The 15,106-nt window shown below is 35.9% G+C and overlaps 2 protein-coding genes across 2 annotated transcripts; one reads left to right on the top strand and one right to left on the bottom strand.

Annotated features, from left to right (window-relative positions):
• The first annotated feature begins 20 nt into the window (after positions 1-20).
• LOC137395073 (vesicular integral-membrane protein VIP36-like) lies at positions 21-4,096 on the top strand. The gene is made up of 8 exons (XM_068081857.1): positions 21-222; positions 612-712; positions 1,078-1,195; positions 2,425-2,507; positions 2,623-2,784; positions 3,013-3,127; positions 3,266-3,376; positions 3,613-4,096. Exons 1-8 carry the CDS (start codon positions 126-128, stop codon positions 3,774-3,776), a joined length of 951 nt encoding a protein of 316 aa, XP_067937958.1. The 5' UTR covers positions 21-125; the 3' UTR covers positions 3,777-4,096.
• A 136-nt stretch (positions 4,097-4,232) lies between these two features.
• Positions 4,233-14,103, bottom strand: LOC137395072 (dnaJ homolog subfamily A member 2-like). Its single transcript, XM_068081856.1, has 10 exons — positions 13,964-14,103; positions 13,164-13,254; positions 12,911-13,079; positions 12,594-12,696; positions 12,428-12,508; positions 8,363-8,496; positions 6,969-7,111; positions 6,666-6,864; positions 4,955-5,082; positions 4,233-4,851 (listed from the first exon to the last, which is right to left on the bottom strand). Exons 2-10 carry the CDS (start codon positions 13,230-13,232, stop codon positions 4,672-4,674), a joined length of 1,206 nt encoding a protein of 401 aa, XP_067937957.1. The 5' UTR covers positions 13,233-13,254; positions 13,964-14,103; the 3' UTR covers positions 4,233-4,671.
• Between the last annotated feature and the right edge of the window lie 1,003 nt (positions 14,104-15,106).

The raw sequence follows: 15,106 nt of genomic DNA, 5'->3' as shown, positions 1-15,106 counted from the left end.
TAATTTTACGTCCTCTTTCACATAAAGAGCCCTAATTTTTCTTTTACAAAAGTATCTTTAATTTCGTTTCGAAGAGTTAATCAGCAGGCTGAACTCTCGGTCTTATTAACTTATCATAGTCAAATATGGTGTTTCATCATCTCTTACAATGGTTTTGTCTACTATCAATAATATCGGCTGAATATCTAAGAAAAGAGCACACCCTCACAAGACCGTATCAAGGTAGCAGAAGTGTGCTGTGATTTACTGTATTACTGATTTACTCGCAATATTGTTGCGAACCTTTTTCGGTTAAAAAAGTAAAATTAAGATCTGTTTGTTTGAATTACTACTAACCCAGTAGCCCTATAGTATTGCGTTCTTATTACTTGCGTTCTTACGCGAAGAAGTCTCATCACCACATACTGAATATTATACTTTCCTTCAATTTACTAAGGTGAGGCACATGGATTGGTGCTATTAGTTGTCACTTGTAGTTTTACGCAACATATTGAAGTGCTATGTAAGAACCCAAATAAAATGTAAGTCTGTGTAAAGCTGCATAGTTCTGCCCACTAATACTAAATACCAGATAATATTAAATATTATTTTGCGTTACCTCTGAATTTTAGCTCCTTTTTGGGACATTGTCGGACAAGCAATTGTAACCAATCAATTTGTTCGACTCACTGCAGATAGTCAGAGTCAGAGAGGTGCCGTATGGAATGTTAAGGTACGATGTCATCTAACTAAACTGAGATTGAAGACATTTTTCTTAGCAGTATAGTTTAGGAAGCATGAACAATAAGCTCCAACAATAAGAAGTAAAACTGCTTGTAAGAAAATTCAGTCATTTCTTTTTTTAACTATCACAAATGTTTCATTGTGTACATTCATACAGTCTAGCATTAATACAGTTCCTTATTTAAAGTTGCAACCATAGTGATTCCTTTGCATGTATTGTAAGTAACATATTACATGTATATTAGTATGTTATATTTAGGAGGGATTCACTCTCATTTTATTATAAAATTGTGGGTGGAGTTGCTCATCCGAGTAAAGCAAATAATGTTGAAATAATAAAGTATGTTGCTTTAGCCGGTTCTTTACCACAACTGGGAAGTACACATACAGTTTCATATTCACGGGAAAGGTGCTGATGGGTTGCATGGTGATGGGTTAGCATTCTGGTATGTCAAAGAGCCTGGGTCAGTTGGTAAGTGATATAATATTATTTATATGATGATACCTGCTATGATGATATGATTATGGTTATTGAGTATAATTATGGGAAACCATCATATATGTTACCGTATATGATGATTTACCTGCTACTATACATATGAGATTGGGTAGTGATTATCTGGCAATATTTGGTCACTCATTTAACATTTGACACTAGAGTCTGAAGTTTTTTAAAAACCCTATTGTTAGAATTCATATCAATTACAAGACGATCTAAAAAAACGTTTGCAAATTCTTGAAATTAAGACAATTTCAGGCTTTACTTATTTAGTTAGGGACTTAGCACTAATTGAAAGCACTGAAGTTTATTATATATTTGGCCTGTTTATTAACAGGAACAACAAATTATTTATTGGAATTTGTTTCGTCTGATTTCCATCAAACTGTCACCATTTATATCGTATAATTTAGTTGGACATGTGCAAACTTAAATCTTATTATTGCTTGTATTATTTATATATATTTATTCCTGACATTTCACTTGTCCTGTCACCCTTGGGTCTGTAAGCTTTGAATATGCTAGTATTTTTTATTGTGCAGTAAATTTAGAGATGTTCTCAAATATGTTACTGATTCTTTGCCTGTTATGATATTGTGATCTTACAAGCTTTAAACATGGTTTCCTCAGGTGGTCGGAGTGATGATTAACTAGTATTTAGTAACTAACTAGTAAATAGTTATGAACTGCCATTAACCGAAGCTGACTCTCTTCATAATCACCATGACTCGAGGACTAATGCGACTATCTACCATTTTTTTCCACTTATCTCAGGATGCTACCGTAGGCATCTGCTTTAGTAGACTCATTAGCACAAGTAGTAGTGACTGACAGATATTCCTTCCTTGATTGTGCCAATACCACCGCCTTATTTATTTTGTTAGTCATGATTTATGGAGTGTGTGTCAGACTGAGACTAATTGTACAAACCAAATCAATGTTGAAGGCATCCTATCTACTTTCTGTAATGCAGAATTCTTATATAGCGAATAGAAAGTTCATACAAATTCAAGTGATGATTCAAGTGAAAGATTGATCAGAAAAATTCTCATAAGATTGTTGTTCATGCTAGTCACTGACATTTTATGCAGTTTATTTATGGACAACAAACATCGGTACCGTCAAATAACTGGCATCTTTTGCTGTCATGCATTCTGTGCATCATGCAATGTACATACATGCTGTACATCTTGTATCTGTAGGACCTGTCTTTGGATACAAGGATCTTTTCACTGGATTAGCTGTCATTATCGACACTTATAGTAACCATAACGGTCCGCATAATGTAAGTACACCTCTTCTAGCCATATTATGCACATTAATTTCACTGTGAATTCTTAAAACCTTCCTACTATCATTATAACCAATCACATATTTGTATATGCTTGTACCTGTTTCAGCATAGGCATCCTTATGTGTCAGCTATGGTCAACAATGGAACATTATCTTATGATCATGATCGAGATGGGACTATCACCGAGCTGGCTGGCTGTGAAACTGGTGGTCGAAATAAAGACTATGACACATTCATGGCTGTGCGCTACCTGGACAACAAGATCAGTGTATGAACTTGATTTGGAAACCTAGTCTATTTTATCTAAGAATACTTGCTGCAGGCATTAACTACAGCAGTTGGATTTCTCATCAGTTGAAATAACTTCATACGCATAAATAAGCAAGGCAATAAAGCTGAAACTTCTTGCTGTCATGAAGTGAAAGCTTTTTCCTGGCATGTCACAAAATCCTTTTAGTCTACAGAAGGTTTCGCATAGCCTTGTTTTTTTGCACAGGTTTCTATGGACGTTGATAATGACAAGTCTTGGAAAGAGTGTTTTACCGTTGATCAAGTATTTCTACCTACAGGGTATTATTTTGGGCTATCAGCAGCCACTGGAGACTTGGCAGGTAATATCTTACCATTATTCGGTCCAAGACCGATTGACGACCTATAAAACTTTAGCTAGATATAATACTAAAACTTTATTAACTAATTATTAAAGCAATACAATAAGGTCACCTTTATGTGCCCTTGTATGGTTACAGATAATCATGATGTAATATCTGTTAAGTTCTATGAACTGGAATCCTCAAAAGCGCAAGAAGATGATTATAGCCAAGTTGAGCCTCGTGCCTCCATTTTCTCTCCACCACGCGGTTAGTGATTGCAGTCTGCCACATTTTTTATTTTGTTACTTAGAGCAAACATTCAATCTTTGATTTTGGAGACTACTCTTTGTCTGTCGATATCATGCACACATTAATGGTGGGTTTTTATACATCACTTGTATCTTTTGTATCGCATACGCATTATTAATCCTATATGCCAAAGACTTATCTTGCTGTTGTTAGCTATTTGGCTCTGCTGATCATAAATTCCCTTTTTGTTTCAGATCACGTGCCTGACCCAAAACCTGGATTCTTTGGCGGAGCTTGGTCAGGCCTCAAGCTTTTGCTCATAATTGTCCTGGTTTGTGTCGCACTTGGGGTCATTGCAGGCGTCGGCTTCCTCGTATTTCAAAGGCAACAGGACAATGCCAGGAAACGTTTTTATTGAACTATAAATAGCTGCCTATCTAATTCATGTAAACTTGCTCAGAGTTTTTTCAGATGACACTTTTCTGGTATCAAAACTGGTTGCTCCAGTAGCACACTTCCTTAACCTTTTAGCAATTTGCGGGTTGTTGCAACGTGTCTTCCCTTTGTGTTGCGCGAATAGCGCACCGTTTCATCCTCTCCAATTGGCATTCCAGCTTTTCACTATTTCTGACTGTTTTCAATCATAACAAGAACCTTCTGCTAAGCTGATTCCTAATGCAGTGTCAGTGCTTTCAGCCAGCTATGCCGGTTATGTATAATACACTGATTTCATAGCTACACTAGCACACATCAATTCACCGAATTGCTAATGAGCAGCTGTAACTTGGCAAGCTGGACTAGAATTACAATGCGTTTGTGTTAAGATTGCAATGTGAATGCACAAATTAAAAAAGAACAAAGATATACAAGCGTGTTTGTTCATCGTATTTGGTTTATTCTGCAGAAAGTTATGCGATAGTATTTTAAAATATCCAAATGAAATACATTGGAACAGTGAAACTTCTTCAAGGTCTTCGATTAAAACAAGACAGTTGATCTTATGCTTTTTTATAAACAGTATGAACACAAAACGATATATTACTATCTGTAGCGCACAAAATTGTCAATAATAGATGAAAGATAGATACGCAATTTATCACATTTCCTAAAGCGAGTAACAATGTCCCAGTAAACAACCAGAACTGGTCATATACACGTGTGTTTTATAGCGATGTAAACATTTATCAATACATTGTATAGCTTGATGGTTCACAGAGCATTGTTAAAATTTTAAGAATGGAGGTTGTTGGAAGTATAACCTCAATTTTGTTAGCTAATGTTAGCATATAAGCTAGAATGGAACACTTAAAATACTATTGATGAGCACACTGCATGTTGGTACCGTGTCCATGGCCTCTCATCTCATCATCTTCATCCATTTCTCCATGGTGTCCTGCTTGAGCCGAGGCGCTGTAACAATGCATTTCCACCTCTTCGTGATCATCCGTAATGGCTGTCCGTGGTGGGCGTTTAGGCAGTAACAGCTCTAGCATCTGTGAAACCATGACAACTTGTAGACACCAAAGGTGGCATGCATCTCAAAGCAAACAATACAGCACTCGGTTGTACGAATCGAACAATCCCAGCATGACTCACCTTCAATTGGTCCTCGCCAGCAAAGCCATCGCTTGGAAAAGTCACATTAAACCTAATAATGAGATCGCCTTTAGCAAATGGATTTCTTTGCAGAGGCATACCTTCTCCTTCCACTGTTTTCTGCATATCTATAAAAAGGACACTGTCTGATTGACTCACAGCAATTTAAAAGCTGTTAAGATATGTCTACAAAGACAAGTGTACAAAGTTGTGATCTGTCTACGAAGACAAGTGTACAAAGTTGAGATCTGTCTACGAAGACAAGTGTACAAAGTTGTGATCTGACTACGAAGACAAGTGTACAAAGTTGAGATCTGTCTACGAAGACAAGTGTACGAAGTTGAGATCTGACTACGAAGACAAGTGTACAAAGTTGTGATCTGACTACGAAGACAAGTGTACGAAGTTGAGATCTGACTACGAAGACAAGTGTACAAAGTTGTGATCTGACTACAAAGACAGGTGTACAAAGTTGAGATCTGTCTACGAAGACAAGTGTATAAAGTTGAAATCTGTCTACGAAGACAAGTGTACAAAGTTGTGATCTGACTACGAAGACAAGTGTACAAAGTTGAGATCTGTCTACGAAGACAAGTGTACGAAGTTGAGATCTGACTACGAAGACAAGTGTACAAAGTTGTGATCTGACTACGAAGACAGGTGTACAAAGTTGAGATCTGTCTACAAAGACAAGTGTACAAAGTTGAAATCTGTCTACGAAGACAAGTGTACAAAGTTGAAATCTGTCTACGAAGACAAGTGTACAAAGTAGAGATTTGTTCACGAAGACAAGTGTACAAAGTAGAGATCTGTTCACGAAGACAAAGCGATGAGTGTATTCTAAAACTAATCAAAAAGCTAGAAACAAGCACTCATTAAAATATTACGATTTTACCTAGCCAAAAGATATTGCAATGTGCAGTCATACCTCGACATACGAGTGCCCTAACATGACAGATTTGAGATAAAAGCAGAATTTCGGTCAATAATATGCCTTGAGATACGAGCATAGCAGTCGGTTCTCGATGCAGCCGTAAAGTGGCCAAGTATGCGAGAGGCCGATTTGGACAAACGCATCGCTTGCTCTTTCTCGTCAGATCAGTTTTAAAAGGGCTGGTTAAAAGTGGTAGTGAAAGCAAGGCAAACAGTGCCAAATAAGAAGTAAATAAATAATAGAAAATGAGAGCAAAGACAAAATTAGAATTAAGATTCACATAAAATTAAAACTTAATTTTAAGTGTGTGTCTAATAAGCTAAATTCATTTAAAAGTTGGTGATGTTATGTAGCGCCACAAAGGTGTAGTGTACCGAACGTGTTGCCATCAACTCTCTCTCACACCACCGTTAGCCGCTATCGTCTGTCTCAAAGGTAGGAACTCTATGCAGTACTGTACATCACAATATCACATTTTATTGCAGATCATAACCACTAGATAGATATTTGTTACTTTATGAGCATAAGTAGTGAAAACAATTAAAACACGTTTTCCATCGCAACATCTTTTATTTTTAGGTTTTTTTCAGAAGATAGGAATGGATTAATTTTCATTAGTTATTTTATTTAGGAAATATGGCTTTAAGATATGAGAAAATTGAGAGATGAGCTCAGTCCCAGAATACATTAAGCTCATATGTAAGGAAGGTGCGACTGTAGTTGCTTAAGAGGATAGCTATTTGAGTCCCATAGACTAATTTTACACAAAGACGTTACCTGGCTGAATAACCTTTCCTGGTGGGACACTGAGTAGTAGAGATCTATCATCTAAATGGTTGACTACAAATTCAAAACCGCAGAGAGCCTCGGTAAGACCGATGTTTTGAGTACAGTACAAGTCGGATTGCTTTCGTGTGAAGACACTGTGCTCAACCAGTCTAAGGATGACTATTAAATCTCCTGGTTCCAAGCCGGGCTGCAATGTCAAACTTTGGATATTGTACAGCCTATCCAAAAGGCATTTTATGTGCAAAGAAACGAGGTTTAGCAGGAAACACATTCTACGACATTTCGGTTCACCTGTTGATCTGCTTCACCATGAAGAGGAATCTTCTGTCCATCCACCATACCTTTGTTTATGTGGACCTCCATGACCTTTGCTTGCTTCGTAGTCTTAGCACCTTTACATGATGGACATTTGTCTCCTTCAGGAATCACTTCTCCTGTTAAGATATTGTACATCACACAGTTGGAATGGACATCAGCTAACATGAAATACAGACCAACAGGCGTTTTCGACTACAATCAACTACAGAAGGCTATTCAAATGGTGAATTGTTTAAAATATAAAACCAGTTTTTTCATTACAAATGATGTAAACAACTTCAATGCATTCAAAAACCAAAATAGGATATTCTTTAATACCATAAAAAGACCAGGAAGCGGGTATTACACAAAGTACTCTGAATTCCTTATAACTACTTTATCAATAGATAAATACTAATCAATAGAGAGGCTGGGGCATCTATTACCATATCTGTAATATAATATTGTACATAGCCTTATTTCCTCCAGATTTCCAGTGTGAAATACAGTCACGATTAACAGTATTAACATCCTCATCATTTTGCAACACCAACGGGGTTTTTGCTATTTTACTCCGTGCCACCCAAAACATACACACCAAATGATTCCTAAAAAAATTGTTATCTTTTAAAAACATTTTTTAAATGAAAAAACATCACAGCAGTATCTGGGGCATGTAAAACATCACAGCAGTATCTGGGGCATGTAAAACATCACAGCAGTATCTGGGGCATGTAAAACATCACAGCAGTATTTGGGGCATGTAGAACATCACAGCAGTATCTGGGGCATGTAGAACATCACAGCAGTATCTGGGGCATGTAAAACATCACAGCAGTATCTGGGGCATGTAAAACATCACAGCAGTATCTGGGGCATGTAAAACTTTCTATGTCTGGTTATTGAAAATTAATACATGTAGTTATTTATACTCATGCAAAATGAAATAATCAAATAATCCAGTTACGCAAATACATTTTGTTTAACATAGAAGACATAATGCAGCTAACTATGAGAATTATTTCATAATTAGAAATATTTTAATATGAATTCAGTGCGCATGTGAGGTGTTTTCACGATAAACTTTCACTGTTAAGATGGCTAGACAACCTAAGCACCTTCAAGAAAGTAAGAGAGTTGTGATTGGGCGCCCTCACGAGCAAAGGTTGTTCTGTCACGCCTGTTTAGCGATAGATTTGTTCTAGTTTCCAATTTTTGTTAAACACCAAACTAAATTTTTTGTTCAAACTTGTCTGAGATTTGAGAGAATCAAAAACTGATGATGAACTGTATAATACAATGAGCAAAGCAATTTGACATTATGAATGATGAATTTTATATGAATTTCTACATAGATAAACAATAGATAAAACCATGTATGAGATTACCTTGTCCCTGACAAGCCGGGCAAGCGCTCTGCATCTGCTGAACCATCCCAGGCCCGAGCTGTCTCAAAGTGACTTTCACACCACGACCTTGACATGATTGACAAATTCCTGATTTGCGCGATTTGCTGCCAGTTCTGCAACCATCAAGAGTAGGAATAACAAATGGAAAAGAAGCTCATAACTCCCTTAACAATCTACATTTGATGAAGCGTGATGTTGTTTATACTTTATAGAGATTCAGAAAGTTGTATGGACATTACAGACAATGTACAGTACAATACACAGACAGACTCCTTTGAGAAGTGAATCAACACAAATCCAACATCTGAACAAAAACATTGAAAATTTGCTGAAAGCTTGTGCGCTGCTGTCCACTACTTTCTATACAACAGGTAACTTAGAAGTGCTGTTTTGCATATTTCAAGTACACTACTTCCCCTTGTGATCACCTTGACGTAAGAATTTTCTAACCTATAACATTTTAGCAAATATTTGACTGTACATGCAACATTCTAAGTCTCTTAAAACATTATTTTAGTTTAATAAGTAGAAAAGAGTGACAATCAGTCATTTAAGCAGAAGGTTCAACGAATCACCATGCCAACATTTCAGTTTACGAGTCCCTAAAGTAACAATAGAAAGACTCTTTTCATTGGCTAAAATTTCGATTTAATTTTCAGTTTTATCTAATGTATTTTCTTCAATGCTGTGAATAACTACATTCAACATTTATTTAAGGGCCATCATAAATATGCTTATAAGAACATCTGCTCACATGACAGTGTCATCATGTGCAGTAGATCTCCGAATGAATCAACTATGTGTGCATCTCTATATACATAAATCTCAAAGTTTGTGTGTGGATGTGTTCCGGTTTGTCTAGCTATAGCTATTAAAGATGTGGTTGCGTAAAATTTGAGTTAATTTTAAATGAAAGTAATTTTTTGTCTACCAGTTGATATGTTGTTTGTTGTGTTAGGTGATCTCATTGTCAAGATATGTTACAATTAAAATCGAAAAAAATTGATCGCGGTAAAAACGCTCAAGCCAAAAACATGCCCAGACTTGCCCAAAATGAAGTAACGGTGATACAACCTGTCACTATCTCTCGTATTCACATCGGCTAATGCGATAAAAGTCCAGTCCGACGCGGCTCTATCGGCATATATTTTATTTTGTATTTGCTCACGTAGGCTAGAATCAAATTTTAAATACAGCTACAAATACATTATTATGAATGTTTCAAACGCCTCAAATAAAGGAAATTATAAACTTGTCATCTTAACTTCCTCTTAATGCTGTGTAAACATTTAAGTACGGATAACCAATTCTACCAGTCTACGGTAATTAGGTCGTTGAATTAGCTTATTTCATCACGGCCTTCGTATCAGCTAAGTTCTGTTGCTAAACACACACCGGAAACTAGCTACTAAATAAAATATGCACGCCGCCATCTTTGGAAATAATATGTTTGAGTATATGGCGAAATCAACTGCATCACAAAAAGTCATGTATACTCTACATTATTTAGTCATTATTAGTATCAATTTGTAGAAAATTTTACTGGTCCATTCAATTAGTTAATTCAAGTACAAAACGAATGGTTTTATGAGTTGACCGAAATAGTGAACACAAAACAACGTCAAGTTCATTGAAGTCAATTAACCCACCGAGTCTGCCATAGGATTACTAAGGCCATTTTTGCACCTGGTTTTGCGATTTGTGAAATCAGCTGTTTTCACTTCGTAGGGTGGAGCATAAAACTTTTTGAACCCAATATTTGGTTCATTGGAATTGAGTCGAGCTATTCAAAAGTACCTGTCAATACAGCTCTGATTACACTTCATAATCAGGGCTATAATGTATTCAATATGTTCTGCAAATCATGTTTTGCATTATCTTCCACAATATTATTTTATTATATAATTTTTACAAGCAAAAAATTTTTTATCTCGGCAAAAAGCTTTTATTAAAAATATCCACCTGAGTCGTGGCCACTCACATAGTTTCAGCTCATACAATAGGAAAAATTCGTCTACTGCAGCAAACTCAAACAAAACATCATGGTTTATGCAGCACACATTCAAGTCTCTTTTTCCCATTTATGGCAGTTTCCACACTGACAAAGCTGCTTCGGGTGGTAGGATCACATAAACATCCTGTAATCAATAAAACAAATGCAATAAATATATGTCATTCTAACGCGTATCTACTGAAAGCTTTTATATTGGGAGTTAGATAAATTGCAAGTGTAATTTTAAAAATGAATAAATATTTAACAAAAGCATAAGTACACCAAGCCAACGATTCGAAGCTTGATTCTGGAAATTAAAGATGGGCATTGTTCAATCGATTTTCCTCACTTTCTGCAAGTGAGAAGTGAACATCTAAAGTCTAATCATAAATCTGATTTCTAGCTAAAACTACCAAATAAATGTTGAAGCAAATATAGCTAGGTGAAACGACAAAAAATTATAAAACGATGATTGGTGATAGCAACAAGTTATAATTCTATTAATTAGTAAATGTATTCATGAGTACTAAATTTATTACCTTTAGTATATTCATCAATCTAAGCCATTGTATTGCTAGATGCTATGGATTAAAAAGAAGCCGTCAAGAACTCACTGTGCATCCGTATCTCACATGTGCACACAAGAAATTACATTATAGCCTCAAACGGGGAAATATAATCTGAATGTAAACACAACAGTCCAACATTATATCTATAGGAGACTCAAAGTAAAAGATATATTTACCTCCATTCTCCTATCTTCCTCTGTAGCATAACGCTGCTGACGCCTGTCAGCTCTAACTATAAGCTGTCTGCCACAAATGTTGACCACTTGATACTCAGAAAACTCCTTTCACAGAGTCCCCTTCGCAGGAACTGGAAGCATTTATACAATTCTGTTGTTCGTCAATAAAATGTGTCGATCGAGTAATTCATTAAAGTAACGATGTCAATTAATTTGGTAAATATCGATGTGTTCTAATAATAGAGTAAAATCCCTGAATTTGAGATCACAGACAACGAGTTTTATGAGTGATATCATTTATTATGACCTACCGTACTTTTCTGACTATAAACCGCACTCCTATATAACCCGCATCTGCTTTATTTTCCAAAAAATGATAATAAAACAATACATTGGCCGCACCTTTGTATAGGCCGCAGAACTCAGAACGGTGCTTTTTAACACGGCAGCAACTTTCCTGTTTAAAACGGAACAGTGCCTAACGGCACTGTTTTGTATTAATCGACGCTTTTTAACCTAGTGCCTAACGGAACAGTACCATTTGGCATTGTTTCATATTATCTTTCACCGCTAAAGGCGTACTAACCGAAGATTATGGTTAATGCACCTAGCGATGAAAGAAAAAGCCATAGAATAGCCGCACCCTTATATAAACCGCATGACTCAAATTATCAGAAAAAAGTAGCGGCTAATAGTCCGAAAAGTACGGTATATGAAAACTTTGTGCTAATGATTGGCTAATAAAGCCAATAAATATAAAGGCTTATATTTATCGCTTGTGGACTCTTTTCAGATGTATCACTCGTTACGTCACGAATGAAGCACCCGCTGGAATCTGAGCTTTTTAAAAGATGGCCTCATTCAAACGCATATATCTCTGGACAGGGTTAGTCTACAAAGACACAAATGACATCAAATTGTAGCTGATGTTTTAGCCTTTTATTGGTCTTAATTTCATTAAATCGACTTTTTTGACGCAACCACATCTTTAAAATTTAGGTATGAAGTATCCTTTTTATGCTGGGTTTGATCTCGAAACCTCCCATTCACCAGTCAAATATCTTACCAACTAAGCTACGCGAGATGAATTGAATTCTGAGATGATATAATTCACCATGTTGGTGAAAATACGCATACCGCAACGTTATTTTATGTTTGCTTTCACAGCTCTTATTAGTAATTACTCAAAGTACCAGCTTATTCAGATTAGCCATTGGCAATGTGTCAGGCTAATGGCAAGTGACTACACTACCTGTCACTATTTATAAACTGAATATTGCTGTATAAATCTGTTTAAAATACTTACGCTCCGCAAGGACTACATATTACGTCTTTCGTCAACTTCAATTTTGCCGTTTTTCCATTATATAAGTCTTCGAGGGTTACCCTGCAGCAGATACAGTATAAATGGTTTCATTGCTATACAAAAGGAAGACTTTTAACATAAAAATGGCAAGTAAATTCTGACTCACTTTAGAGGATATGAAATGTCAGGACTCTTGCGAGGGCCTCTTCTCCTTCCACCAAATATGCTCCCAAACATGCCACCAAACATATCACCAAATGGATCCATGCCTATAATACACGCACAACTGATCAGCACATCATTAATGGCTGGCTAAAGAAAAATAAAAATTACTCATTCATTAAATTTATGAAGGCAACTTTAAACCTTACCAGATTGATTTTAAAATTGACAAATTTGGCACACCCATTGAAAAGTGGACAGAAAATAGTGATAAAAAAGCATTACTAAGTTCACAATGTTTTACAAATGAATTATCAATACCTGCTCCTCCCCCTCTACCCTCCTGTATGCCTTCTAGCCCATATCTGTCATAATCTTCCCTCTTGTCAGGATCTGACAGTATCTCGTATGCAAAAGTCATCTCCTTAAACTTTTCACCATGTTCTGGATTCTTGTCAGGGTGATACTTTTTTGCAAGTTTCCTATAAACCTGTGCAAACAATTCAGTTGTGCATGCAACTATAAAACATGCATAGGATATATGCTGGACTTTCTAATACACAAGCATACTCACAGATTTTAACTGTTCAGATGTGACTGTTTTATCGACTCCTAAAATATCATAAAGCTGTGTGTCACCCATCACTTTGTAAAAAGTCGCAAATCTGTAAAATAAAAAGCTCAATAGTTAAATTATCTATAAGCACAGTTATACTGTTCCAAGATTAGCAGGTGATCTTACACATACCAGATTTTAGGAAGCAGAAAATATATTGATTCAGAAAAATTTCGTTATATAGTGACTTATAAAAAGACTGGACATTTATTTTTACTAAGAATAACAACAAAGAGACGAAGCGATTGGTTCCATACCTTCATCAATTGCTATTCTTTTTACAACTTTGCAAATAACAAAACTGAATAAATACTTGTAAAAATGTGTTTAAATATTGTAGTTCAAGCAGATAAACAGATAAGTTGTATTTTCATCAACAACTAAAGGTGATTAAAGCTACGAGTACATCAGAATATAAACTATGCAATGATATTAGTTTGTCATGGCTATAATGAGGTAAGAATGCGAAGTGATTCAATGACCAAGAAAGGAACCGCATAGTTTTGAAAATGTTACTAGAGATGTAACATTCAAACAAAAGAGTAACAAAATAATTCTCCTTGTTGAATAAAACAATCGACATAGATAGAAAAATTTAAATATTGCCCTCGGCCGCTGTTTGAGTTGAATATATGGCGCATTTGGTTCAGCATTTACTTTATGAGCTATGATGTGACTAAAACAAACTGCTGCATAAAAGGGTTCTACCATGTTTGTCTTTAAAATTAGCAGCAACGACGTAGAAACCAAATCTATACCTCAGATATGTTCGTAAACAGGAGAAATTAAAATGATGACTCAATGAATGTTAGCGACGCTATGAGAGCAGGAGTAACACAATGAGTATTCTAAAAGGAAACTGTCGCAACAGGGTAATGTCGCTCTTCACGCTCATTACGTGACATAGACATTGAATTTTTCATAAATCCGTATTAGAGTTCTATGGTACCAGTTCATTGGTCTGATTTGAGCTTCTTCTGCAATCTTGGACGTCAATGACAATCCTTAGATATACTGTACATGCGCAGATATTATTTGTAAACTTGAGCTATTCGACTTTTATTAGACTGTATAAAAGGTTGCCTTGACACTGATGCATAGCAGACAGTTTGGTAAATATTCGAATATGATATTAACAAAATCAGCTTTCAACGTTTATTTGAATTCTGCAAAGAATGCCGCTACTAGCGTACAAACTACGTTAAATAGAAATGCTTAAAAACATTTTTGAATTTAATCACTAAGCAAAATTACCAATTTCTAAACTTATGCATAATAGATAAAAGTGCACTTCCTTTTGAAAATATTTTATGGACAATTCAGACAAACAAGGGTGCTCCAATCAAGCTAATTACTTTGTTACATGACAGAAGTGTGTGAAGGGTCATTGAATTGTCTTTACTTCGTGTTGGGTAGCGATAAGCTTGCTATTCTTATCAGGCGGACAAGTAGTGGGCGTGCAGGCCTGCCAACCCAAGAATGGGGCAATGCTTAAGATTTGGTTTTGGGACAATTGATGTATCAACGATAGTATATATAAAATTGTAGAAATTGGGGCAAAAATCTCACTCATTTCTCACTCATTTTTATTTTTTCTTTTGTGGGATTGTGTGAGTCTCACGCCCAATGCGTGAGAGTTGGCAGGCCTGTGGGCGTGGCCTATACTAAACTTGAAAAAAGTTAAAGATCAACGGTTGGCCATTAAGACCTTCAAGACCTAAAATTGGCTTTCAAGATTTAACGCTCAATCTTAAATTTAAAGAATTTAAGTTTGACTCTGAGGCTGTAGTCTACGAAGTTTTCTTTAACATTATCAAATGCATACAAACCATCGCCCAACATTGAAATAAATTCTGAAGAAAAATGAATGATATGTGGCAGTGCAAGTAGCAGCAATGTGT

The sequence above is a fragment of the Watersipora subatra genome, chromosome 4, assembly GCF_963576615.1.
Source record: "Watersipora subatra chromosome 4, tzWatSuba1.1, whole genome shotgun sequence".
NCBI lineage: Eukaryota > Metazoa > Bryozoa > Gymnolaemata > Cheilostomatida > Watersiporidae > Watersipora > Watersipora subatra.
This window is presented reverse-complemented; position numbering and strand designations above follow the sequence as displayed.